We start from the raw sequence: 26,027 nt of genomic DNA on the forward strand, positions 1-26,027 counted from the left end.
TAAAAAATAAATTTTTGACTGAAGACTATGTTACTAGATTTGAAATATCTTTTAGACAAAGAAAAAAAGGAGAAATAAAATTCACTTCACAGGAAAACAAGTCATAGCATCTTGCGTTTATCTGCGAGTTCTGCTGCAGGCCTACTGAGCATGAGAGGGCAAGGTCACACTTCTAGTTTCCCCAAGAAGCGAAGATTGAGAATCTTAAGCTGCTCATCCAGCTCCATGCGAACAATACCATCCTCTCCATCGATGCTCAGCAGCACACCGGTAGCTTCACGGTCCTCTCCCAGAATCACTTTCACCTGAAAGACGAAAAGGCGAGGGTCAGCTCACTGACATCAAACCCAACCCTGCAGCAAGGACCTCTTGGATTTTAAACTTCTTCCTAAGGTAACTAAATGAAGGCAATTTTCCCCAGCTCCTAACACATTTAGATCTTAATTTTTTATGTTAAAAAAAATGACTGTCTATATGATCTGTCAAATTTCTACAAAAATGCAGTGACCAAATTAATACATTATATTGAAGAGCTACTTGACAAATACTTGTCAGTGTTTTTTCTATTTACAGCTCTGGGGGGTTCACATACTGTACATGTAGTTATAGGAAAACAAAGGATAATGTCTTGTACTTAGAAGTATAAAATCTTAAAGACAAGCCAACAAGGGATGCATGTGTACTGACATCAAGATGACTGTGTGACTCATGTAGGCACAAAAAATACTGAATGTTGTAAAAGGAATAAAGTTTAAAAAAAGGTACATGCATGCATTATAAAAAATATGCATTATGAAGTTCTCCAACGAAAATTTTGTCACATCAAGCTGACACACCAGCATTCTCACCCTTAACTCCTTCTAAAAACATTGGACAAAACTTGTACCTTGTTGTTCTTGGTAGGTGTCACTGGCTCCAAATGTTCACTGGAAATGCTGACCACTTTCTCTGTATCCTGAAGGAAGACTGAGCACATCCCCCCCTATGGAACACAGATAAGTGAAATCACTTACTTGAAGGCATACAAAACAATGGAAAAGACATTTACATTAATTTATTTAAAGCTTTCACTGAACCCTTTTCTCCCCAATGCAAAAGCTGTTAAGACTAGTCAACTGATGCTGAACATAATATACACACACACACACACACACACACACACACACACACACACACATTTTCAGAACCGCTTGTCCCATACGGGGTCGCGGGGGAACCGGAGCCTACCCGGCAACACAGGGCGCAAGGCCGGAGGGGGAGGGGACACACCCAGGACGGGACGCCAGTCCGTCGCAAGGCACCCCAAGCGGGACTTGAACCCCAGACCCACCAGAGAGCAGGACTGTGGTCCAACCCACTGCGCCACCGCGCCCCCCTACATAATATACAATAACCTTATATATACAGTAAATGTAGTTTTCCAAGGCATCCAGCAGTATGAATGACTATAGCTACCATGGTAATCATGACTTCACAATGTTAATCATGACTTCACAATGGTAATCATTACCACCACTAGCTAATTAAAACACTCAAAGGAAAACCTGCGTATAGTGCTGGTCATGGAGGTAAATAGGGCACTAGGACCACGGTACAGTGTACGATTCATATATACTTCTGCTAATGAATCTTCTTAATGGTTTAACCAAAAAAACAAAACAAAAAAAAAAATCTGCTCCAAGAGATACTGATAAATTAATTTTGTTTAACTGAATGCTGATTACTTACAACTGAGGGGAAAAAAAAATGTTTCAGCTTGGATAAAGGTGATAAGTCGAGTAAAAATTGAGATTTTGTGAAATGTATATGGATGTCTAAACTGAAGTGTAAATCTGCATCTGAAATTTAACATGACATCCCGAAAGACAAAAGTTGAACTCACCGTCACACTGCGAATCACACCAGTCTGGTTAATGACTTGCCCATCTAGGAAAGTGTCCTTGACCCTCACCACAATGTCTGTGGTGACCCAGTCACAGGAGGTTTGGTCAATATTGGATCCCGGGGTATGGGGATTATAACCTCCAGGTGAGGGGGCACCTGGGGTCATAGGACTGTATCCAACAGGGCTTGGACTTGGGCTAGCCTACAAAGAGAACAATATCAGAAAGCAATTAAAGAAAGAAAGTGGTTGTCTCAGAAAAGTTGCCCGGAAAGTCCAGAGGCAATCACCCTGTAGAGCTTAACAAAGGAACTACCTGGTAGGCCATAGGAGAAGGGGTGGGATGGTAGCTGGCTGGAGAATGTGTGTTCTGGTAGCCCACAGGACTGGGAGCCACCTGATGATAGCTCTGAGGGCTGGGGCTGGGCTGGTAAGAGCCTTGAGGTGAGGGGGCAGCATAAGGAGAGTACTGGTCGGTATTGTACCTAGAACATAAACCATAAGATGCATTTTAATATAAATCAAAGAAAGACAGAAGGAGGGGGAAAAAATAAATAAAATATCACTGAATATCACTGGCTGTTGACCATGCTTGCTCACATTGCGGGTGTGCCTGGTGTCTGGGGGTTGTACTGAGGGTTAACCTGTGGAGAGGGCACTTCAGGGTATCCAGGGGTCTGAGGGTTTGGTGTGCCCCCATAACCCTGTGGAGATGGGGATGGTTCATCATCATAGCCAAACTCATAATCATCATCTGGCCTACACAGGGAGACAAAGTGTGATTAGTTACTGCACACACAAAGAGCATCAATTTCAACAATCAAGGAATAATTGCTGACAAATGTACATTTTACACTGAAGAAAACAAAACAAGAAAATCATTTATGTAGTTAGTGAAATCTACATTATCTTTCAGCAAAAATCAAATGTCAAGCATTTCTGAATTTTATTCACTTTAAATGTCTTGATAGCTTAATAGAATAGGAAGCTATATACATGCGGACAAAAACAAAGCTGTTTCTGGGTTAAGCAGCTGAAAATAAATGACATGTTTCGTAATAAACAATGTTACAATATATGCTTATACTTTCTCTTATTTGGTTTCTCCAGACTACTGCTTGCAGGCCATAGTTTGTCAACTGATGGCCCATCGCCATGCTGGTCAGTAGAACAAAGTGTTCTTGCTCTTATAATGAGGTAATATGACTAGGGTTCAAGCAACAGTTTCTGACCTAGAGGGGGTGTTTGGGTTGTTAGGGTCCCAGGCTCCACTCTGTCCTGGTGTTCGACTTCCGTCGTGCAGGGGGGTCTGTGAACCATAGTGAGGGGTGCGACTTCCTGTAACAGAGAAGGGCACATCAGATCACCGGAAAAAAAAAAAAAAACCACACACCACAAGGATAGACATGAATGGGGAAACAAAGACAACTTGGTGTCTCACCATCATGTAGAGGTGTTTGCGAGCCATACATCGGAGTTCGAGAGCCTGTTCCATACATTGGGGTTTGGGATCCATACATCGGAGTCCGTGCATGTGTAGAGGTCATTCCTCCATGCCGCTTAGCACCCCTTTTTAAAATGGGAAGGAAAAATTGTAACAAAATAAATCCCAGTTTCTGCTAAATATCTGAAATGGGACACAACAAAGCAGTAATTTGTACACGTGTTTTTAAAGTCGTGATCTTGAGTGTGTTCTTTTCAGCCACCGGATTTTATTTAACAGTGGTTTAAGAGGGAACTGAAGAGACTAACCACAAAAAGTCACATAAAAAAGGTTAAAATGTTTTTCAGCAAGGAACTTACTGCACTGGAGTCATGGATAATGACATATCAAAACATGTATCAGTAATTTATTCCATTTTCCAGCCTTTAACTTCTGAAGCTGTAATTAGTTTTGTAAAAACTTGGAGCCTATCGTGGGAACACATTTAATTAATGCCTCTAAACAGAGTAAGTAAAAAACAGGTTGTGCGTTTTTTTTTTTTTTTTTTCCAACCTTGTCAGACATCGGATAAGTCATATTAGCTTTACTTTCATTTATCTGTGTGTTTGGATAATTTCATTTTCAGATGGAAGGCACACATTAGGCAGAAGTTTATGGAAACAGTACTAAAGTTCTTTGTTGTTGTAGCCAATTGCCTTTGTAAAGAGAGTGGAAACAAAATGGAGAACAGGAAAATTTTAAACTTACACTGTGGTAAGGCGCTGCCGGTCCACAGAGATGGTTTGGCAAGTGGAGTGCAGTTCCACACGTGCTGTGGACTCTGTGGCATCCTTTACCACTCCAATGTAGCCTGAATGTTGTTCATACATTGTGATTAGTCAATAGTGAATGCTAAGGTGACTGAGTATATCTGGAAAGTATGGCATAAATATATACAGCATGGATTATGGTTAAACTGACAGACAGGAAATCACTGATCTATGGGCTCTAGGACTTAATGTATTACTGCATTACTCACCTTTGTATGGTCCTTGGGAAATGCGGACAGTCTGTCCAATCAGGTCATTGTCTCTCCTACCACGGCCACGGCCCATGCCGCCTCCTCCTATACCTCTTTGCTGTTGACCTAAGAATACACTATACTCAGAATATACTGACATTCTCTTGGAAGAAATTGCTTTAGAAGACTGAGCAGTTTTGAATGGGGAAATGCCACACAATGGCATATTTATCAGACAAAGAGAACTCAACTTTTTACCAAAAAGTGGTATATTCACTACTTAAAGATTTTTTGATCATTTTTACAGGTTTAACATGCAAAACTTGTTTTGTACATTAATAATTATACTGGTGATCGTCATCACACTATGACCGGCGTGCATAACTGTAAGCGTTGATTACACTACACACTGCTGTTAATGACAACGTGCCTGCCAAAACATCCCCAGTATGAATGCCTACTTCTCTGTAGCATAGGAATACAGAATAATTGTCCCCATCCATCTGAATGCAAGTAGAGATTTGTCTAATACACAACTTGGAGCAAAATGAACTACATTTATTTATTTTTTTTTTTCAACCATTACTTTTCTCTAAAGTGAGTGCAACACGCACAAGTATGAGTTTCAGATGAACTGGTGACTCGAAACTGCCCTTAGTTTGTGTACATTTCCTCTGTGGGGAAACTGGAGCACCCCAAGGAAAACCAAGTGAATAGTAACTCGCTGCAATTCTGCATGCACTGGGTCGGATTTATTTATTTACTCATTTAAGTATGGGTAGTATTATAGATGACACGTTTCTCCAAAGCAACTTGCAATGTTAGGCTTATATACTAATCTCCTTACAATTATTTACCCAATCATATAGCATGGTAATTGTTACTGGAGCAGTAAAAGGCAGCAGCTCTAACACCTACACTACCTGCTTTCCCAACGAGCCTGTATCAGAAGTTACAGCCCAGCAGCTGTGAAACACCAGCACTACTGTGCAACTGCCATTATGTGACATCCATTATGCGACATCCATTATGCAGATGTTGAGTGTCTAAGAAACCAGCACAACCACCTAACAGCCTAACTCATGTGACTGAAATAAATTATGTAGTTATGAGTTTTATGGGAAGACTAGACATCTTTAAGAACTGGCAGCTGGTAGCTGAAAGTTGCCAGTTCTAATATCACCTACTGCAGTATCCTTGAGCAAGGCATTTGCCCCTAATTGCAAATTACAAATACCATGTTAAATTGCTTGATAATTACCCTTAAGAGTCTGAAATACCTACACACGAGTAAACAAAGTTACAAGTATTACAAACATAAGGAATTTAAAGAAGTTTACAAAAAGAAATATTTATAGATCCTGGATCACTTTTGTAAACACATTTTCAATTTCTATCAAGGTTTTTTTGTCCTTGTGCATAAACCAAACATTTCAGTGCTCTAAGCTCTAAACAATGCATATTCAAATTAGAAATAAAAAGTATGTTCTTGATTCTTTTATCTGTTGGGTTTATGTTCACTGACCTTCTGTGGTTTAAAATGGACCTACTGGAAGCATCTTAATGTTTACTAATACAGATAATGTACAACATTACAGATTATGGCAGCACTCCACACTGCTACAAAGGTCTGTACTCACCACCACCTCCTGGATGCATTGGGCTGCTGATTCTAGGGCTCATGGGTGCAAAACCACCCACAGTGAAATTGGTCACATCTCTGGGCTGTGGAGAGAATCGCACCCTTCATCAACTAAAAAAAAAATACATTTTAGGCTGGCACCAATTCACTCTAAAGAATGCAAGGGCTACCTTGTCCTGGACAATTTTGGACACACAAGTGAATGCCACACACCTTGAAAAAAATATCTTTTCAAGCAGTCATTTTTCCTGCTCTTATGAAATGTCACTGTAATTAAGTTTATACGAAATGAGAACTGCCATCCCACCAGCAAGACAGTGCAGGAGGCGGATGGAGAGGAAACAGAACCAGGGACACGAGCCTGGGCCACATGCTCGGCTAAAGGTTAACCCGTACAAACAAGCACTCCGAGCCTGTTCCTCGCCACCTCCAGGTCTATTACCAACAAGATGGATGAGATCAAAAGCGGATCGGACGAGGGACTCCAGGAGAAGCAGGAGGAGGAGGATTGTGCATCTATGTGAACAGCAGTTGGTGCAGTAGGCTATAAATTCCCCCACAAGCCAAGGGTATGTCAGCATTATAAAAGCTACATGAAAAGGACTTCAAACTTTCAATCTAATTCTTGTTTATTTACTTATTAATTTCTTTAAGTGTTCCTTCTTTCTGCTGCTGTTATAAGGGCTGCCACACAAAATTTCATTGTACTGTATACAATGACAAAGTATCTCATTTAATCAAAATTACATAAGCACTATATAACATCTTGTTAATATAGAACTTTACAGGTTTTCCACCACAAATATTAGGGAAAATACTAGGCACACTGGTTGCATCATGCCTTACACAAAAACTGTGACTACATTGTCAATATGGCACAGCTTCAGAACCACTTTACATTAGAAACTGTTTCAAATGAACAGGCCAGACTCACCTTGGAGCCCCCAGCAAGCACCAAATGACGCGTCTTGCACACAAACATGCCTCCATTTTCCACCAGTTTCTTACAGTGTAGGAAGGCAAAACCTCTGAACAAATGGCGGATCTCCCCTTCACGACCCTGTCACGTGGAATAATGAAAATGAGCAGGATAACCAACAGCAGCCAGTCAACAAACAGGACACTAAGCAGTTTTAACACCAAATTATTTTTAGAAAAAAATATTCTGCACAATATAACAGAACAAATATCAGAAAAAGCCTTTGATATCCAAGGAGCAGCTCAACTGTGTTCCCAGAACTTGTTACATACTGACTGACACTTTTGACTGTGAACTTTTCAACTGGATTTTTTAAATGAAATCCAGGAGAAAGAAAACCAGTTCAGTACAAAAATATAAACATGAATATAAATATTGTTGCAATGGTCATCCACCTTAATGTGGTTTTATAGGTGCTTACAGACCAGAAACACTTCAAGAACCTTCAAGAAGTCTTACCGAGTGGGGCCCATCAATGACCTTCACAATGTCCTTCACATGGATATTATTCTGTTCAGAGTCCAGGGCCACAGCAAAGCGGTTGTCTTTTCGCCGATTTACAGCCTGATGACGTACTGTGAGAACTTTTCCATGCATGTTGAGGACCTTAGATTTGCAGAGACATGCACCAAATTTTTTTTAAAAAAAAAAAAAAGAGAAGCCATCCAGCTGAGATTTACAGAGCTAGTATTATAGTTGTATAGTAAGATATTGGCCTTTGAACAGGAGCTTGCTATAAATACTACCTGGAATGTCTCCCGCTCCAGTCGTACTATGACTCCCACAGTTTGGGGATCCAGTTGGACTAGCTCTCCCCACTCATGCTGGCCACCAGCATCCACACCAGAAGCTGTCTCTGAGCAAAGCTGGAGATCACGAGGTAGGACCTTCAACTGTAGAAACACAATCAAGCAATTAGAACAGAATGGTTCTAATAGCAGGAGAGCTTCTCCTGAAGTTTAACTCCAGGAAAGGCTAAGCATTTCTGGTCTTCAAATGAGCCAAGGTAACCATGTCTGCTCCTAATTTAGAGAAAGCTAACCCTATAACCAAACTATTGGAACACACCGAGTCAAACATTCACTCCTGTTCTAACCACAGCCATGTAAGATGCTTAGCTCCTAATATAATCAAAATTAACAACAAGGCTTTACTTACAAAGTGTTTATACTTGTGTTTAATAACTATGACTTAGAAATCTTTCAGCAATGAATGGTGCATTTACCTCATGCATGGTGAGATCTGAGAAGAGGATGACAAAGTTCTCCTCCACACGCACAATGAGCCCAGTGTCGCCTTCAAAGCGCCCTGCAATAACTTTCACATGGTCACCCATCTTGAAATACTTCCTCAACTCATGAGCTGGAAACTCCAGTGGATCCTACAGTAAATGAGAGATGCTCTTCAATGAGAATTTGAGATGTCTGTATGAAAAACAACATTCATATGCTTGAAGTCTGATGTAGAAATGCTTGAAGTAGCATTGCCAGAATTCCAGTAGAAAAACTAGCATGGCACATATGACATACAGACTGCTGAAAAACTAAAGAGCTTTTTTGAGGGCTGGTTTCCATACCTTGAGGTCCTCATGCTTTGGCATTAGAGTGATTTTGTTTCCATCCACACTGAGGATTTTGCCCTGCAAATTAATCAGTTCCCCTTCACACACCTCCACATTGTCACCAGCCTGTAGATTGTGCTCCCATTCCTTGCCTGTGGGCACATACCAAGTTTTACATTCTGTGAAACATATTTAGACCACCAAATAAACACTTTTTTTTGGCAAGAAGTGGATTCCCACCAATCACAAAAAAATAGCAACAGGCCTCAACTGGTTTCACCAAGGAAAGTGGCTGGGAAACAAAAACAACGTGTTCTTGCCGAATCAGCAGAAGCTGTTTTGTAACACCCAAGTACTTTGAATATTCACTTTTCAGTTGAGGATAGCATATTCTTGGCAAGTTCCATTAGCGTACACTGAACTGGATTAGGAATCTTAATCACAGTTCAGAGTAACATTAATACAGGGGAAGAACCTGAGTGAAAAATTCCTCAAATACAAAAAGATGAATGCAACATCAATATCAATTGATGATAAATGGTGTCATACTTTGTCAAATGAACATAAATAGGGCCGATGATTTTCTGCGATCGCGGAAAACGGACGGAATTCGCGAATTTAACGTTCTGAAACGGAATTTAGGTTTTCATACGCAAAATTTTGTATTTTGCACATAAATCTAGCAAAAAGTGTCTAATTGTTGAAATTTTATTAAATATAAGTTTTCTGAAGTTTCTTCACTAAATATTGTTGTTATTGGCAATGTTGCCATGACACGGTGTAAAGTAAGCAACGTACCAAACTTGCGGAAATCTCCCAGAAGCCCTTGTTTCTATAGCGATCTTCCGCTGTTCGATTTGAGTGCGCATATTGTGTACATTATAATTGTTCAACTGTGCATTACCACGTGACGTGATGGAAATATTTGGCAAATAGAAATTTAACTACACGATGCAAACATGCGCATACATTTCAATGAAATTAGTCGGTTACTGCGCAGTCTAACGTGAAGGTCAAATATTGTTAGCACGAAAGCAATTGTCAATAAATTAGCTTTCGGCAATGCTCGTTCATTTATGACAACCAATCAAACTGTTGACAAACTGCCTGTAGTAAATTACAGTATGTAAATAAAAACAGCTGATTGATAAAATTACACTGGCGTGAATTTGACAACAAATTTCACAGCAACGGTCCCTATGGATTAATTACAGCAAATGGCGGTAAGTATTAATGTGCATAAATCTATTTTAGGCAAGGAAACAGTCTATATAAAGAAATTCGCTGTCCCTCAGTCTTAGACGTCAAAATTTTATTGGGAAGTTGTGTGCTCTTTTGATACTAGAAGTGTAATAGTAATACTATATGTAATTAATGTCACAATTCAATAAACAGAATAATAATTCTATATGAAATGTATTGTTTTAAGTATTCAAATGAAAAATATTCTAAAATATTTTATACTATCAAAATAAAAACATTTTTAGTTAAAAAATGGTTTCTGACATCAATTGCATGAATTATATCTGAAACGGAATTGAAACGGAATTTGCCTCAATGCGAAACGGAAAATAAATTTTGAAATGGAAAATCACTGGCCCTACATAAAGATAGCATTTTGCATTGGTATTTTCCCCTAGCAAAAGTCCACAAGTTTTCTTATAGGCAGAGCAAAGGAAAATGACTGATATCACCACTGCTAATGCAATTTGCAGAAGATCCCCCTCTTAGTACCTGTGGTTTCAGTGACAACCTCCAAATCAATTCCTTCTGGCTGGTCTTCAAATTTCTCCAGTTCTGACAATGTGGGCTTCACACCATCTGTGATCTGTAGGGGCCAGGCATTGTTATCAATCTACCTGAAAAGGCTGTATTGCTACATGGAGAGAATGACCACGAAAACAAGACCTCCTGCACACAAACAGTTTCAGCGGTTGGACTTGTGCATCTATACTGATGATAGAACTTACCACAGCAGACATTGCAAAACTCTTGAAAAGAAAGCCTTTGCGACTGTATCGGTTGCCTTCAAAAATCATGAAGTCTCCATCATGACTAACTTCACCTCCAAGTGATCTGCAAGTGCCAGTTATGTCAAAAGATAGCAATAAAACAATCACCAACAGAAATCCAGAGAAATATTTAGTATTATGAAAGAAAGGAAAAAAAAAAAAAAGCATTAAATGCAGTAAACAGTAAATGCATTAGAAGCTCACCTTCCATACATAAAAATGGATAATAAAAGACCATTTGTACCTTATTTTCTCAGCATCAAACAGTCTCTGAGGGGGTCTCTTGAACTTCTTCCTTTTGGCAAACCAGTCTTTCTGTGAAATGAAGAAAGATGTGGACATCCATCCATCATGTGCATTAATTTGGCAAATGTCATTTTTTAAAGTTTAAGGCAGAGAAGAACAGTTACCAGGCTCATGCGTGCTTTAATCCGGTCCAGATCAATCCGGGGAATCATTTTGAGTGATATTGTGTTTTGGCTGGGTTCAACATAATCAACCTATACAAAGAAAGCAAAGAAAATTGCTCATTTATCAGACAATTTAAAATACATCAACCAAGTTACCCAATAAACTCAATACACACACACACACACACACACACCATCTGAAACCGCTTATCCCATACGGGGTCGCGGGGAGCCGGAGCCGGAGCCTAACCCGGCAACACAGGGCAAAAGGCTGGAGGAGAAAGGGACACACCCAGGACGGGACACCAGTCTGTGGAAAGGAACCCCAAGCGGGACTCGAACCCCAGACCCACCGGAGAGCAGGACCCGGTCCAACCCACTGCGCCCCCCTTCACTCATGACAGTAAAACTTTAAAGTTGTTAACAGAACATAAACCAACTTAACACAGTGCAGAATACCAGTCTTCTGTCCATGATGACACATACCTGAGCAATGTCGTCCTTATAGAGTCCTCGTTTGAGCCTCACCCAGGACTTGGGCTTGAGGTTGGTGACCTCCTTGACCACCTTAAGGACATCAGTCATTTCCTTGATGGGGACCATCTGCTGGTTCCAGAACCCCATGCGCAAATTGCCTACACCTTCGATGGCAGCTTTCACATGAGTCTGCTTGTAGGACTCCACATAGATGTAGCCTTTTACGTGTTCAGGTGCCACCACTGATTTGATCTGAAGTGGCTGTGGGAACCATAAAAAGTACACACAATTTTTATATACATCTCTGTTCTCTCCCACTCTTCCCTTTCTAAAGACATTGTTTCATTGTTTGACTTACACAGCTAATTAATGCAAACCTACAACAGCAAGCAAGGCAGTGAGTGAAGCTAAAACTGTTCAACTTAAACACCAAGAGCATGCCAAGCAGAAATGTTTAACAAAAATTGAGTGTAAAATGTGCTTATGCGCCTAACAGCAGTGCAGAGTACCCGGCCTTTTTAGAGTCCCTGGGGGGCGTGCTGGAAAGCGCTGCAACTGGGGACTCTGTCGTTCTATTGGGGGACTTTAACACCCACGTGGGCAGCGACAGTGACACCTGGAGGGGCGTGATTGGGATGAACGGCCTCCCTGATCTGAACCCGAGTGGTGAGTTATTGGATTTCTGTGCTAGTCACGGTTTGTCCATAACGAACACCGTGTTCATGCATAAGGGTGTCCATCAGTGCACTTGGCACCAGGACACCCTAGGTCGGAGGTCGATGTTTGACTTCGTAGTCATTTCTTCTGATCTTCGGCCATATGTCTTGGACACTCGGGTGAAGAGAGGGGCTGAGCTGTCAACTGATCACCACCTGGTGGTGAGTTGGATTCGATGGCGGGGGAAAAAGCTGGACAGACCTGGCAGGCCCAAACGCATAGTGAGGGTCTGTTGGGAACGTTTGGGGGAGGCCCCTGTCAGAGAGGTCTTCAACTCCCGCCTCCGACAGAGCTTCAACCAGGTCCCGAGGGAGACTGGGGACATTGAGTCCGAATGGACTATGTTCCACACCTCCATTGTCGGGGCAGCGGTTCGGAACTGCGGCTATAAAGTTTCCGGCGCCTGTCGCGGCGGCAATCCCCGAACACAGTGGTGGACACCGGAGGTAAGGGATGCCGTCAAGCTGAAGGAGGAGTTCTATCGGGCCTGGCTGGCTCATGGGACTCCTGAAGCAGCTGACGGGTACTGGAGGGCCAGACGGAACGCGGCTCTGGCAGTCGCCACGGCAAAAACTCGGGCCTGGGAGGAGTTCGGTGAGGCCATGGAGGAAGACTTTCGGTCGGCCTCAAAGAGATTCTGGCAAACCGTCCGGCGACTCAGAAGGTGGAAGCGGTGTTCCGCCAACACTGTTTACAGTGAAAGTGGTGGGCTGCTGACCTCAACTGAGGATGTCCTCGGGCGGTGAAAGGAGTACTTTGAGGATCTCCTTAATCCCTTCGACACGCCTTCCGTAGAGGAAGCTGAGGCTGGGGACTCGGAGGGGGACTCGTCCATTACCCTGGCTGAAGTTGCTGAGGTAGTCAAAAAACTCCTCGGTGGCAAGGCTCTGGGGGTGGATGAGATCCGCCCCGAGTTTCTCAAGTCTCTGGATGTTGTGGGGCTGTCTTGGCTGACACGCCTCTGCAGCATTGCGTGGAGCTCGGGAGCGATGCCTCTGGACTGGCAGACCGGGGTGGTGATCCCTCTTTTTAAGAAGGGGGACCGGAGATTGTGTTCCAACTATAGGCGGATCACACTCCTTAGCCTCCCTGGGAAAGTCTATGCCGGGGTACTGGAGAGGAGAATCCGACCGATAGTCGAACCTCGGATTCAGGAGGAGCAATGCGGTTTTCGCCCTGGCCGCGGCACACTGGACCAGCTCTATACCCTCACTAGGGTGTTGGAGGGTTCATGGGAGTTTGCCCAACCAGTCCATTAATGTTTTGTGGAGCTGGAGAAGGCCTTCGACCGTGTCCCTCGTGGCATCCTGTGGGAGGTACTTTGGGATTATGGGGTCAGGGTTCCCTGCTACGGGCTCTTCATTCCCTGTATGACCGGAGCAGGAGCTTGGTTCGCATTGCCGGCAGTAAGTCAGACCTGTTCCTGGTGCATGATGGACTCCGCCAGGGCTGCCCATTGTCACCGATTCTGTTCATTATCTTCATGGACAGAATTTCTAGGCGCAGCCAGGGAATGGAGGGTGTCTGTTTTTGGTGGCCGCAGGATCTCGTCTCTGCTTTTTTGCGGACGATGTGGTCCTGTTGGCTTCATCGAATCAAGACTTACAGCGTGCACTGGAGAGGTTTGCAGCCGAGTGCGAATCGGCGGGGATGAGAATCAGCACCTCCAAATCCAAGGCCATGGTTCTCAGTCAAAAAAAAGGTGGATTGCCCCCTCCGGGTTAGGGGGGAGTTGCTCCCTCAAGTGGAGGAGTTTAAGTGTCTCGGGGTCTTGTTCACAAGTGAGGGAAAAATGGAGCGGCAGGCTGACAGACGGATCGGTGCGGCGTCCGCAGTAATGCGGTCATTGTACCGGTCTGTTGCAGTGAAGAAGGAGCTGAGTCGTAAGGCGAAACTCTCAATTTACCAGTCAATCTACGTTCCTACCCTCACCTATGGTCATGAACTCTGGATCATGACTGAAAGAATGAGATCGCGGATACAAGCGGCAGAAATAAGTTTCCTCTACAGAGTGGCTAGGCGAACCCTTAGGGATAGGGTGAGGAGCTCAGTCACCCGGGAGGAGCTCGGAGTAGAGCCGCTGCTCCTCCGCATCGAGAGGAGCCAGTTGAGGTGGCTCGGGCATCTATTCCAGATGCCTCCTGGACGCCTCCCTGGGGAGGTGTCCTGGGCGTGTCCTGGGCATGTCCCACTGGGAGGAGGCCTCGGGGCAGACCCAGGACACGCTGGAGAGACTACGTCTCCCAGCTGGCCTGGGAACGCCTTGGGGTTCCCCCAGAGGAGCTGGAGGAGGTGTGCGGGGAGAGGGAAGTCCGGGGGGCTCTGCTTGGACTACTGCCCCCACGACCCGGTCCCGGATAAGCAGAGGAAGATGGATGGACGGATGAGTGTAAAATCTCAAGTTCTCCAACTTTAATGCTGTTACTCATAAGAGATTGAATAAAAACTAGCATATATGGTGCCCCAAACTGCACTGTAATTAATAAACCTTGATTACACTGAATAAATGTTATGGTTTGAATCATGTTAACTACAAGTGTTAAGAGAACCCCTACAGTCACACAACGAGTAAATGTTTATATTTTCTGCCCTGTAAAACAAAGCATTCTGCAATTCTAGTCAATGTGTTAGAAATTAATTTTACTATAGAGTACTACTTTCAGAAATGATAAAGGGGGAGAAATCACTAGCATGAGAAGCACAAAAGGTAAACAGAGACCACGGAAAATGAACTGAAAAAGTGTAACTGAACAGAATGTGTGGACATACCGTGTCTGTGCACTGGTAGGCAATGAATTTCCTCATGAGAGCAATGGCAGTTGCTCTTTCCTCCCCTATCTATAAAAAGAACAGAATTCTGGCAATTTAGGAAGTTACCATGAAGCTATATCCTTTTCTATATTTAAAAATATGCAAGAATTCGAGAAAAATGAATTAACAGTAGAAAACTAATGGTATGCCTTACCTTACACTTGACTGTCCATAAATTAGGGTCCCTTTACAAACAAACAGAGAATTGTTTGGTTTACCAAAAGTTTTAAGCACGATAAAAAAAAAAAAAAATGTTTGTCTCCATTTTTCACATTTGGAAAAATTACATACTTAACACCAGGAAGCAATTGCTGCTGGGTGATGTCATCCGAAAGCTCTTCTGATCCTCCAGGTAAACTAGCACAGTAAGATTAAAGGAATTTAACCCCATCAACATACATCCATACAATATGCAACAAAAAAACCCTGTATTTACCTAACCAGCTAAGTAATCTCCAACTTTAACAACCACTCATCTAACCTCTAACCTAATTAATAGCCCCTAATCAATCACCCACCCAATTTCCTGAAATGTTCTAGGAAGAAAATCACCCATTAAGACAACTTCTTGCTGTAAAACCCACCACTACATTTGAAAATTGGTTTAGGATAAGTTTTTTGTTCACATACAATACTAAGTCATCCTGGGTCAGAAACTGACAGTTTAGTACTTCATGTATTTCAACACAAACTGACAAAACTTACTGTTCACCACCAGAGGACTTTGCATATTTCCTCATGTAGTATTCCCCAAGGGCTTCCTCTCGGGAATCTCTGTAATAAGCAAATAAAACATTTTACGAAAACGTGGTGAAACTCGCGATCAATCCTAGTAACGTATTAAAAGAAGTACTAGCTCCAAAGTCCTGTCTGGTGCATACATAAATTAATATGAAATCTGTACTTCAAGAATTGCTGCACTTGCATCTCTGTCTGTAAGTGCAATGTAATTTTTACATTTACGCTAAGTTGTATGTCGCTTTGAAGAAATGCATCTGGTAAACAAATAAATGTAAATGAGAATTACACTGAATATTTTTGTGATGTGCCGAACAGGCTGCAGAGGGTATGTCAAAAAAATAAATTTCATATAAATTAATAAGAACCCAAATGAAATAGAGTTACAACAGCAAAGACACAGATAAACAATATGGAACACTTTAGAATCAGAATCAGAACAAGCTTTATTGCCAAGTATGTTCACACATAAGGAATTTGTCTTGGTGAGAGAAATTTCCACAGCACAGACAGAATGACAGTGGCAAGATAGATGAGAAGATAGAGTATGTGAATAAGGGATGAAAAATATATAAAAATATATAGTACCCAATATTATATACAAAAATAGTCACTAGTTACAAATGCAAGGGAGTGTGAGAAGAGATGTGATAAAAAGTTATAAATATAAATAGCATTATGTATTGCACTGGTTTACTCTCTAGGGAGAGGGATTTAGCTGTTCATGAGGTAGATAGCCTGAGGAAAGAAACTTTTCTTATGCCTGGCTGTCCTGGTGCTCGGTGCTCTGTAGCGCCGGCCAGATGGCAAGGGTTCGAAGAGGAAGTGGCCTGGATGTGAGGGGTCTAGAATGATTTTGCTAGCCCTTTTACTGACTCTGGATGAGTGCAGTTCTTGGAGAGCTGGGGGGGGGGATATGCCGATGATTCTTCCAGCAGTCCGAACTATCCGCTGTAGTCTTCTGACGTCTGACTTCGTAGCTGAGCCGAACCAGACAGTTATAGAGGTGCAGAGGGCAGACTCGATGACTGCGGAGTAGAATTGCATCAGTAGTTCCTGTGGCAGGTTGAACTTCCTCAGCTGGCAAAGGAAGTACAACCTCTGCTAGGCCTTCTTCACAATGGAGTCTATGTGGGGCTCCCACTTCAGGTCCTGTGAGATGGTGGTGCCCAGGAACCTGAATGACTCCACTGTTGCCACAGTGCTGTTCACGATGGTGGGTGGGGATAATGTTGAGGTGTTTCTCCTAAAGCCTACGATCATCTCCACTGTTTTGAGCGTGTTCAGCTCCAGGTTGTTATGACTGCACCAGATAGCCAGCTCTTGGACCTCCTGTCTGTAAGCAGACTCGTCACCATCCCGGATGAGGCCGATGAGTGTGGTGTCGTCTGCAAACTTCAGGAGTTTGACAGAGGAGTCTTTAGCGGTGCAGTCGCTGGTGTACAGGGAGAAGAGCAGTGGGGAGAGCACACATCCCTGGGGGCGCCAGTACTGATCGTGCAAGTATTGGATGAGAATTTTCCCAGCCTCACTATCTGCTGCCTGCCTGTCTGTCAGAAAGTTGGTGATCCACCGACAGATGGAGGTGGGCACAGAGAGTTGGGTTAATTTTGACAGGAGGAGGTGTGGGATGATGGTGTTGAAGGCTGAGCTGAAGTCCACGAACAGGATTCTCACATAAGTCCCTAGTTTGTCCAGATGTTGCAGGATGTAGTGCAGTCCCATGTTGACTGCATCATCCACAGACCTGTTTGCTCGGTAAGCAAACTGCAGGGGGTCCAGCAAGGGTCCAGTGATGTCCTTCAGGTAGTCCAACGCCAGTTTTTCAAGTGACTTCATGACCACAGACATTAAGGAGACAGGTCTGTAGTCATTAAGTCCTGTGATTTTGGGTTTCTTTGGGATGGGGATGATGGTGGACCGTTTGAAGCAGGAAGGAACTTCGCACATCTCCAGTGATCTGTTGAAGATCTTTGTGAAGATAGGGGCCAGCTGGTCAGCACAGGTTTTTAGGCAGGCCGGTGAGACACCGTCTGGGCCTGGTGCTTTCCTTGTCTTCTGTTTGACGAAGACCCGACGCACCTCCTCTTCGCAGATCAAAGGTGCAGGAGAGGGGAAGGTGGGGGTTACTGGAGGTGTTAATTGATTCGTGGAGAGAGGGTCTGAATGGGTGTGGGGTGTGAGACAGGGTTTATCAAACCTGCAATAAAACTCATTCAAATCGTTGGCCAGTTGAGTTGACACGGTGCTGGGGGATGGTGTCTTGTAATTTGTGATGTCTTTCAGGCCTTTCCACACTGATGCAGGATTGTTGGCTGAAAACTGTTTCTTCAGATTTTCAGAGTAGTTTCTCTTAGCCACTCTGATCTCCTTTGCCAGTGTGTTTTTGGCCTGTTTATACAAGACTCCGTCCCCGTTCTTGTAGGCGTCTTCTTTGGCCTGACGAAGCTGTTTGAGTTTTGCAGTGAACCACGGTTTGTCATTGTTGTATGTTAAACGAGTCCTGGTAGGGATGCACATATCCTCACAGAAACTGATAGATGATGTTACAGAGTCTGTTAGCTCATCCAGATCGGTAGCAGCAGCCTCACAAACACTCCAATCGGTGCACTCGAAGCAGGCTTGTAAGTCCTGCTCTGCTTCCCCAGTCCATCTTTTAACAGTCCTTTTTACAGGTTTAGCTGATTTCAGTTTCTGTCTGTAGGTCAGTATAAGATGAACCAGGCAGTGATCAGAGAGCCCCAAAGCTGCCCGTGGAACAGAGTGATATGCATCCTTTACTGTGGTGTAGCAGTGGTCCAGTATATTACTGTCTCTGGTGGGACATGTAATATGCTGTCTGTATTTTGGCAGTTCACGGGAGAGATTTGCTTTATTAAAGTCCTCGAGAATGATTATAACAGAGTCCGGGTGTTGTTGCTCTGTGTCTGATCTGGTCGCCCAGCTGTTGCAGCGCTGTATTCACGCACGCTTGCGGTGAAATGTAAACACTTACAAGAATGAACGAGGAAAACTCCCGTGGCGAGTAGAAAGGCTTGCAGTTGATGAAGAGCGCTTCTAGGTCGGGACAGCACATCTTCTTCAACACTGTCACATCTGTACACCACCTTTCGTTGATGTAGAAGCATGTCCCACCGCCACGTGATTTCCCCGCTGATTCCGCGTCGCGATCCACAGAGCAGCAGAGTTTAAAAAGTCCTTGTTTCTTTAGGACAGAAGGAAAAGTTTGTCCATTTTGTTGGGTAAGGAGCAGAGGTTCGCCAGATGGATACTAGGCAGCGCTGTTCTAAAGCCGCGCTTTCGGAGCTTTACTAGCGCGCCGGCTCGCTTTCCACGCTTGCGCGTCTTGGAGCGCTTAAGCAGCGCCGCTACACCTCCGACTACAATGTCCAGCAAAACGTCAGAATAGTCAAAAACCGGTAAAATGTTGGGTGGTGTGTACTGCCGAATGTTTAGCAGTTCTTCCCTGGTAAAACTGATTGTCGGAGTATAACTAAAGACAGGGCAAACTAACAAAAACAGTAAAACAACTGTGGAGCTCCACACCGAGGCGGCCGTTCGCGGCGCCATCATGAACCAGACTCTTACTGGAGAAGCTTGATAATTTCAAAATCTTTAAAAAACTCTGGATGTTTAATGTAGGTTTATGATCCACTTAATCAAGCACTTTTAAGTTCACCTGGTAGGTTACCTCAAAAAACAGCATATTTCAGTAAAAATACAAAAGTACTTAATTGCAAATGATTCAGAATCCATTCAAACACTACTCAGTAAGGCCCGAGTCACAGATTTCTTTCACGCAAAACTCCATATACATTCCAGTATTTCAAAGTGAAAATTGGTTTAGGACAAGTTTTTTGTTCACATACAGTACTAAGTCATCATGGGTCAGAAGCTGAGACATAAGAAGCTTCACTGACACCCTTGCTATAATATAAAGAAAAAAATATTGTGACTGGGTTTAAAAAGAAAAGTAACAATGCATAAGAGCACTCTATATAAATAAATTGAACACTGCAGCTAAAACTGCAGAAGAAATGTCAATGCATTTTGTCGTATGAGTATATGTTCAGTGCTATATGCACAATTATCTACCATGATACAGAGTGAAGCTACTGCAGTAGCAACATGAGAAAAGTATCGCGTTATCACATCCACAAAGAACTGGAGGAAAAAATTACTTTTTACATACGTATACCAGTGAAAGTGCAGTTCTATTAAAAAGACCATTTGATCATTTTTTGAGAGGCAAACATTGAAAAAATGCTTTATGAAAATCTCTGAATACAAATAAAATGTTAGGTGCAAGAACTCCGTTTTCACTATGGGAATAAAAATCTCAGTCAAGCAGAGTTCACATGCCACAAGATGAAATTCATACCCTGAACTAAAAATTATTAGATTTTGAATGAGATGGACAGCTAACACAAGATTTTCATTAATATGCACACCTCCAGAGATTTTGGAGCCTGCGGGAACCAGAGTGATCATCATCCAGGACCACATGTTCCATGTTTGACACTGCAAAACAAAAAGCAAATGCAAGAACTGTTAGTTAGATATTTAAACACAACTACCAGTAAAAACAGTCTTAATAATAAATGCAAACTTGAAGATTGTTTGCAATGTTAGTCCAGTGCTTTTGGAATATGGGCAGAAGAACTCAAAAGTAACCCTAACCACCAAAAAACAAAAACTTAACCTTCTATACTGCAGACAGCTTTATATGTTGTGGGGAAACCAGTCATGTGAACCACATTCTACACAGACCACATTTAAATGGGACTCCTCCAAAAGCCATACAACATTCTACTGGACAACCCAAAGAAATGAGTATATCGGTCAATTAAAACATAATTCATATATAATATGAAAACTATATAACATAATTTGGACCTAATATGAAGTTTAGTACAATGTCTAACAAACACCACATCTTATGCTGGAAGTGTCGAGAGACAGGATCCTGCTACAGTAAGAACACATTTTATAACTGATTATTCAAAGCAACAAATGACAATTTAGAACTGGCTGAAATATATTAAAACCCACTACATAAATGCACACAGTTTACATTGTCTACCCGTTTTCCTTGCCTGAACTTGTAAGACCTAAGGTGTTACCTGGGTAAAAGCCAACAAAAACTTTTTTCAGATTATCTATTAGGTGTTTTTTTTTTTTTAGCAATAATATCACTGCAAACAGTCAGTCAACAGGAGAATCATTTAAAAAAAATAAAAAAAAAAAAAAAAAAAAACATTTTTTCAAACCTTATTTCTATAGTAAAACACTGCATGCAATTTTCTGGCACTCTACTTCCCAAAGACATCTGGCAAACCACAGCTACTCTGTTGTATACATAAGTCTTGTTCACAAAAGCGCGAGTCCAACTACAAGTTGAAGTACTGATTTATTTACCCTCAACACTTGATAACAAATACATGAACTTTTCATTTTTGTTAAATACTATCAGAAAACAATCCAATTGAACTAAAGCCAGTTGAAATTGTACATATTCACTAAAGCACCTTCAATTGCTGTGCAAATTAATACTGCAATTTGCAAACTAAAAAAATAAATGTATGACTGTATGTCACAGACAAATATTTACATCTAGGGACTAAATCTGGAAACTACTGGGGAAAACTTAAATCTGACCATTACTTATCTGAATTCAAGAACTCATACATATAGTTTTGCAATTGCCCCAGATGTGCTCTAAAAAAATTCATATATGTTTTACAGTCAATCGCTTAAAGTAAATATAATGACTGAACTAGTATTTTAAATTTCAGTACACAAAAAAATCACAAGTCTATGGAAAATCTGGCATTTGCCGAGTGCCAACATGGATTCACGCTAAGCAGAAATGCCTTGCTTTAATGTCAGACTTTTTATTAAAAGTTGTTACAGAGTTAAACAATGAAAATGTAAAGTATTTAGGAACACTTACAGCCTTAATTCCTTAATCATATAATTTGATCATTTTCACACAAAGTAAATGAAAGCTATATGTGGCCTCTCTCATTGAAGAAAACAGAAATGGAATTTTTCTCTCTGAATTTCTTCCCCTGGGGGCTACACCATACAAGCACCAATGTAACTGAAGTGATGCTTACCTTCAGCTTCCTCTGTTCAGGGTCGTGCAGATATGTAGGGATGGCAGGAGAAGAGCGTAGAGCATAAACCAAATTATATGGCCAGTGGTTTACAGCAAATGGTTGAAAGGGCACAGGCAGTGGCAAATAATAGACAACATGTTAAAAATAAGAAAAACATACTTGATGGTATGATAACGCATGGAAAGCTGTTTTGACCTGCTTGGTATATAATGACAAGCATAAATTTACAAAAAAATAAATTCAATACTGAATACTGATGAATATCTGGGAGCAATTTCAGGCATATGGTCAAAATGTGTGCCCCCACCTGCTAAAGCAGGTTTTAAAAAAAATTCTGAAAAGGATTTTGGCTGAATTTAAAGAATTTCAACATTTCCAGTAATTCAGTTGATTGCCATTATTAAGAAGATATCCAAACAATCAATTAATTGTAAGTCTGGAAAAAAGACAGTGCAACAAAGGTCAAAGTTTGTTTCCTTTAAGGTCTCAACTATATTGTTAAGCATGATAATGATTTTAGTATCAACAGAACACAGCTGACCTCATTTAGCATTGTTATTGTTACAATAAATGGAGTGCATGCTTCTGTTGCTTCCAGACACATATGCAGTGAAGTCTCCATCTAACACCATAAGGTGGGCCATTTCCACAACATAGTAGTCAAGGGAAAAGGTCTGTAAAGCATTTGCCATTCGTGCTCCTTCTTTTAAAGCGCATAACATTTTTACAATCAAGCGCAAACACAATGTATATATCATAATTAACAGTGTGCATCAGGGCATGAACATCACAGTTTCACAAAAAGATGTTAAATACAATAACTAAAAAAGCAGAATATTTGGAATTCATTTACCGTTTACTGATGGAGGCATGCACAAGAAATAAAAGAGTTTAGGAGCTCAGAAAAGAAACAATCAAGTATAAAATTCTTTTTAGGTAGATTATAAAATATACAACGATTTACATTCAAGAGGACTAAATTCCATGATATTCCAATTCACCAAATTCAATACAGTACATATTATATTGTGTATCTGTGAATCTTGCCTTGCAGCAGTTTCAGTTTCAATACAAAACTTGAACGTGAACTTAGTTCTGGAGAGTGGCGCGCGCACACACACAGTATATATAGTGAAAAACCTCTGAAATCATTACAAGTTGTCATCGCTGAAAACTGCAAATTAATATGTTGTTCAGATTACGCAGATAGAGTGGGGCTTTCAAGTCCCATCTTTGGAAAGACCAGTTTTAAATTTGACATATCTAAGCTTGTGGCACTGGGAGAAGGGGAGTCCAAATCAGGTCCTAAAGGACAATACAGCATATCTCCTTTTTATTTCACCTAGTCACTTTACTTAATTACAAGAACATCAAGTCAAAATAAATGATTTTTGGTTGTAATTTAACACATCGTGTAGGACGCAAATCCACAAATGCAACGGTGGCAGGTCACACCCAAATTAACTATTTGCTTGTACTACCAGACAAAAGATCTACCCTCAACAAACTGGTACATCTCAGAGCACTAACCTTTCTCCAGAATATCTTCAGCACCCTCCTCCCAGGGATCTTCATCTTCATATTCATCATCCACATCTATATGCACAAGAGACGAAGAACATTAGTTTCTATAAGGTCGTTCAGTACAATAACCTGAGCACTGCAATAAATTCTACAACACTGGAGAATATCTTACCAGCTTCATCCAAGATGAAGCCTCCATGCCCTCGATGTTTTTTTCTGGGCCGATCATCCTCGTCCTCCTCCTCTTCCTCATCATACTCTTCTTCATCCTCCTCTATGTCCTCAGCATCCTCCTCCCCTTTATCACTGCCAGCAACACTACCTTGCCCCTCTTCCTCCTGAATATGCCATAAGCATACAGTCAATTTGCTCTGATCTCTAAAGCATGGCCAAAACTGTTTTAAAGGCAAGAGCACACATATTTAGGACACCAAACTCTGAAATTCTCTTATGAATGACTTGAAATGCTTACTTTAAACTTATAAATGTGAGAAAAGATACTCAGGAGAGTGATTAATACAGGGTCATTACTTTCTAAGGAAGGCTATGAGTAGGCCAGTACCCAGTACCACGTACAGCCTGCCAACCACTGGAATCAAAACAAATTAAGGCTACTTTTGCTTTGTATCACAGAAATGAAATTCTTTACCCCAAATCCATTTCTTTGAGGAAACAAACATATTTTTTGATCTTACATCCAATCCACATAATTTAAAATATAACAAGTAAAGCATGCATATTAAGTGCTTTTGCTGCATGACATGCAAAATGTTCACTGAGAATAGAATTCATCTGCTAAAACTGGTACACACTTCTCCAGTGTACATAAATAAGAGAGGCCGTGCAAGATTTCTACCACGGCCAAAAACAACCTGATGAATTTTCAATTAAATAACGGTTTACTTCAGCATCTAAGGTCCGACCAAACAATAATCAACAAAATTTTGAGGAAGTGACACGCAGAAAACCTTCCACTAGAATGAATGAATGGAAAAAAGTTGCAAGAAAGTTCTTCATGAAATTAATTTTTAAAAAAAGCTTAAAATAAACCTACAGCTACAGCTAAAAACCACACTGGTTCAATCAAACTGTGCTGCAACAACCCTGTCCGATACAGCCCTTTGCCTACCTTTACGTGCCATTTTCCTTCCACTGAGGTGCGCGCTGCTTTCGAGAAACACTACAGTAAACGGACATGTAACGTAGCACTTCTTACCTCATTGTCATCCACCTCTTCAGCCTCACTGCTGCGATCGCTCTGGTTGTCCGAAAAGTCACTGTCCTCACTGTCAGACATTCTTCAAGGATGGACTCTGAGTCTGAGATAGATGAAAAATGCAGCCTAAGCTGCCACTTACTTTGATATTAAAAGAGGACGAAGAGCAACATCAGTGAGTGATTCTCTGGATCAACACATTTGCAATTAGTACGATAAGTAAATCATTGATTGAGACAGTGCAGGGTCTTCTTTACTTTAGTACTGTGTGTGTGTAGTAGAGCGAGTGGAATTCCAAGCTGGGACTTCCCGACCAGTACTGTACACCTAAGTAACTACAGTCACGATCAGCGATAACGTAAGGTATTCTTGTCACATAACGTGGGGCAGACTCAGTATACCTAACGGAAGAGTCCTGCGTACACGACTCAGTCCGTAAATCGCCTGACTAACAGGATCGGACATAAACACACGTAACGGCCAATACAACAAGCTACTGAGTGACTGACTCTACTTATTTCCCGCGATATCTGAGTCTGAAGTGATCCCTGACTGATACATACAGCAGATAAACAATTCACTAGATATTTATATTAAATCTGTTTTTATTAAAACCTTTCTATGCAGCAGGAAAGGCTCTTAGACTCTGTTAGACTCTAACAGAGTCTTAGCAGAAATAGGAACATGGCTAACTAAGCCTAAGGCCTACACCACGATGATTCACTTCGTTTAACTAATTCAATCACATCAAACTGAGCAAAAACGGAAAAATTTCATTACCACCCACTGCATTCCTAAAGTTTTCATTTTAAAGGGATCCTTACCTTTCACAGACACTGATTTATCCAAAGAAAAAAATCAGTCAATGAAGCGGTTAGCAGCTGGTCGACAACCTCTCTCCCAAGAGCCAGGAGATTTAACTGAAACATCGCGAGAGTACCAAAGTATGACGTTGGTCACGTGGGATTTCGGGCCATGGCTTTTTCTGTACACTTAATGTGCGGTAACGTAGTGGATACAATGTTGCTTTGATCGGGCCGGGTCCATTACTACCCCTGTTAAAAATCGTACGTGGTATTTGTAATGGTTGGACAATTTTTACAATCTACATTTTTGATTATGTTAGTCTGAGATGGAGTACTGTTTTATTTTACATGCATGGAGCTCTCCAAATAATGAATGAATTGTGTTTTTTTAAGCATTTTTTGTAAAATCAACACAGCCACACAGGAGAGTGAGATGTAATTTAAGTATGAAAATATAGAAATTTCCAGATATTTCCTTGTATTTGAAAAGAAATGTAGCTATTGCTTAAGTCACCTTAATTGTGGACGAGTATGGAATTTTCCCTTTTGAAACGACGAGATGATGAATGCGGCTGTTGGCGCAGCCATCTCTGCGTTTGAGAAGTGGATTTGAAATAAAAGAGTATAATAGACTGTACTATCTAAACACTATAGATAAGGGAGGAGATTATTGTAACGGCTGTTAC

General features: G+C 41.6%; 1 protein-coding gene across 3 annotated transcripts; it reads right to left on the reverse strand.

The window, feature by feature from the left end:
- Positions 1 to 11: 11 nt before the first annotated feature.
- supt5h (SPT5 homolog, DSIF elongation factor subunit) lies at positions 12 to 25,443 on the reverse strand. Of its 3 annotated transcripts, XM_018742831.1 has the most exons (31): positions 25,360 to 25,443; positions 24,536 to 24,638; positions 23,492 to 23,657; positions 23,326 to 23,391; positions 22,649 to 22,654; positions 21,793 to 21,804; positions 20,125 to 20,194; positions 15,641 to 15,709; positions 15,227 to 15,292; positions 15,090 to 15,120; positions 14,894 to 14,962; positions 11,417 to 11,668; positions 10,931 to 11,020; positions 10,765 to 10,835; positions 10,479 to 10,584; positions 10,243 to 10,336; positions 8,524 to 8,660; positions 8,173 to 8,328; positions 7,694 to 7,840; positions 7,407 to 7,553; positions 6,903 to 7,028; positions 5,967 to 6,051; positions 4,345 to 4,452; positions 4,074 to 4,176; positions 3,324 to 3,451; positions 3,115 to 3,220; positions 2,483 to 2,641; positions 2,199 to 2,367; positions 1,883 to 2,086; positions 887 to 982; positions 12 to 305 (listed from the first exon to the last, which is right to left on the reverse strand). In XM_018742831.1, the coding sequence occupies exons 2-31, from the start codon at positions 24,614 to 24,616 to the stop codon at positions 165 to 167; spliced, it is 3,261 nt and encodes a 1,086-aa protein (XP_018598347.1). In that variant the 5' UTR covers positions 24,617 to 24,638; positions 25,360 to 25,443; the 3' UTR covers positions 12 to 164. The 3 variants fall into 3 exon arrangements, with proteins under 3 accessions (XP_018598347.1, XP_018598348.1, XP_018598349.1); XM_018742832.1 differs by lacking the exon at positions 22,649 to 22,654; XM_018742833.1 differs by lacking the exons at positions 21,793 to 21,804; positions 22,649 to 22,654.
- Between the last annotated feature and the right edge of the window lie 584 nt (positions 25,444 to 26,027).

This window comes from Scleropages formosus, chromosome 10, assembly GCF_900964775.1.
Source record: "Scleropages formosus chromosome 10, fSclFor1.1, whole genome shotgun sequence".
Lineage (NCBI taxonomy): Eukaryota > Metazoa > Chordata > Actinopteri > Osteoglossiformes > Osteoglossidae > Scleropages > Scleropages formosus.

What these genes read in the sequence shown, in the direction of transcription:
- supt5h (XM_018742831.1), bottom strand. Translation starts at nt 24,616, where the DNA reads ATGTCTGACAGTGAGGACAGTGACTTTTCGGACAACCAGAGCGATCGC. An exon ending in TCATTGATGGGCCCCACTCG is followed by an intron (nt 7,029 to 7,406) that starts GTAAGACTTCTT and finishes TCCACGTGACAG; the next exon opens with GGTCGTGAAGGGGAGATCCG. An exon ending in AATGCATCCAGGAGGTGGTG is followed by an intron (nt 4,453 to 5,966) that starts GTGAGTACAGAC and finishes GTGTATTCTTAG; the next exon opens with GTCAACAGCAAAGAGGTATA.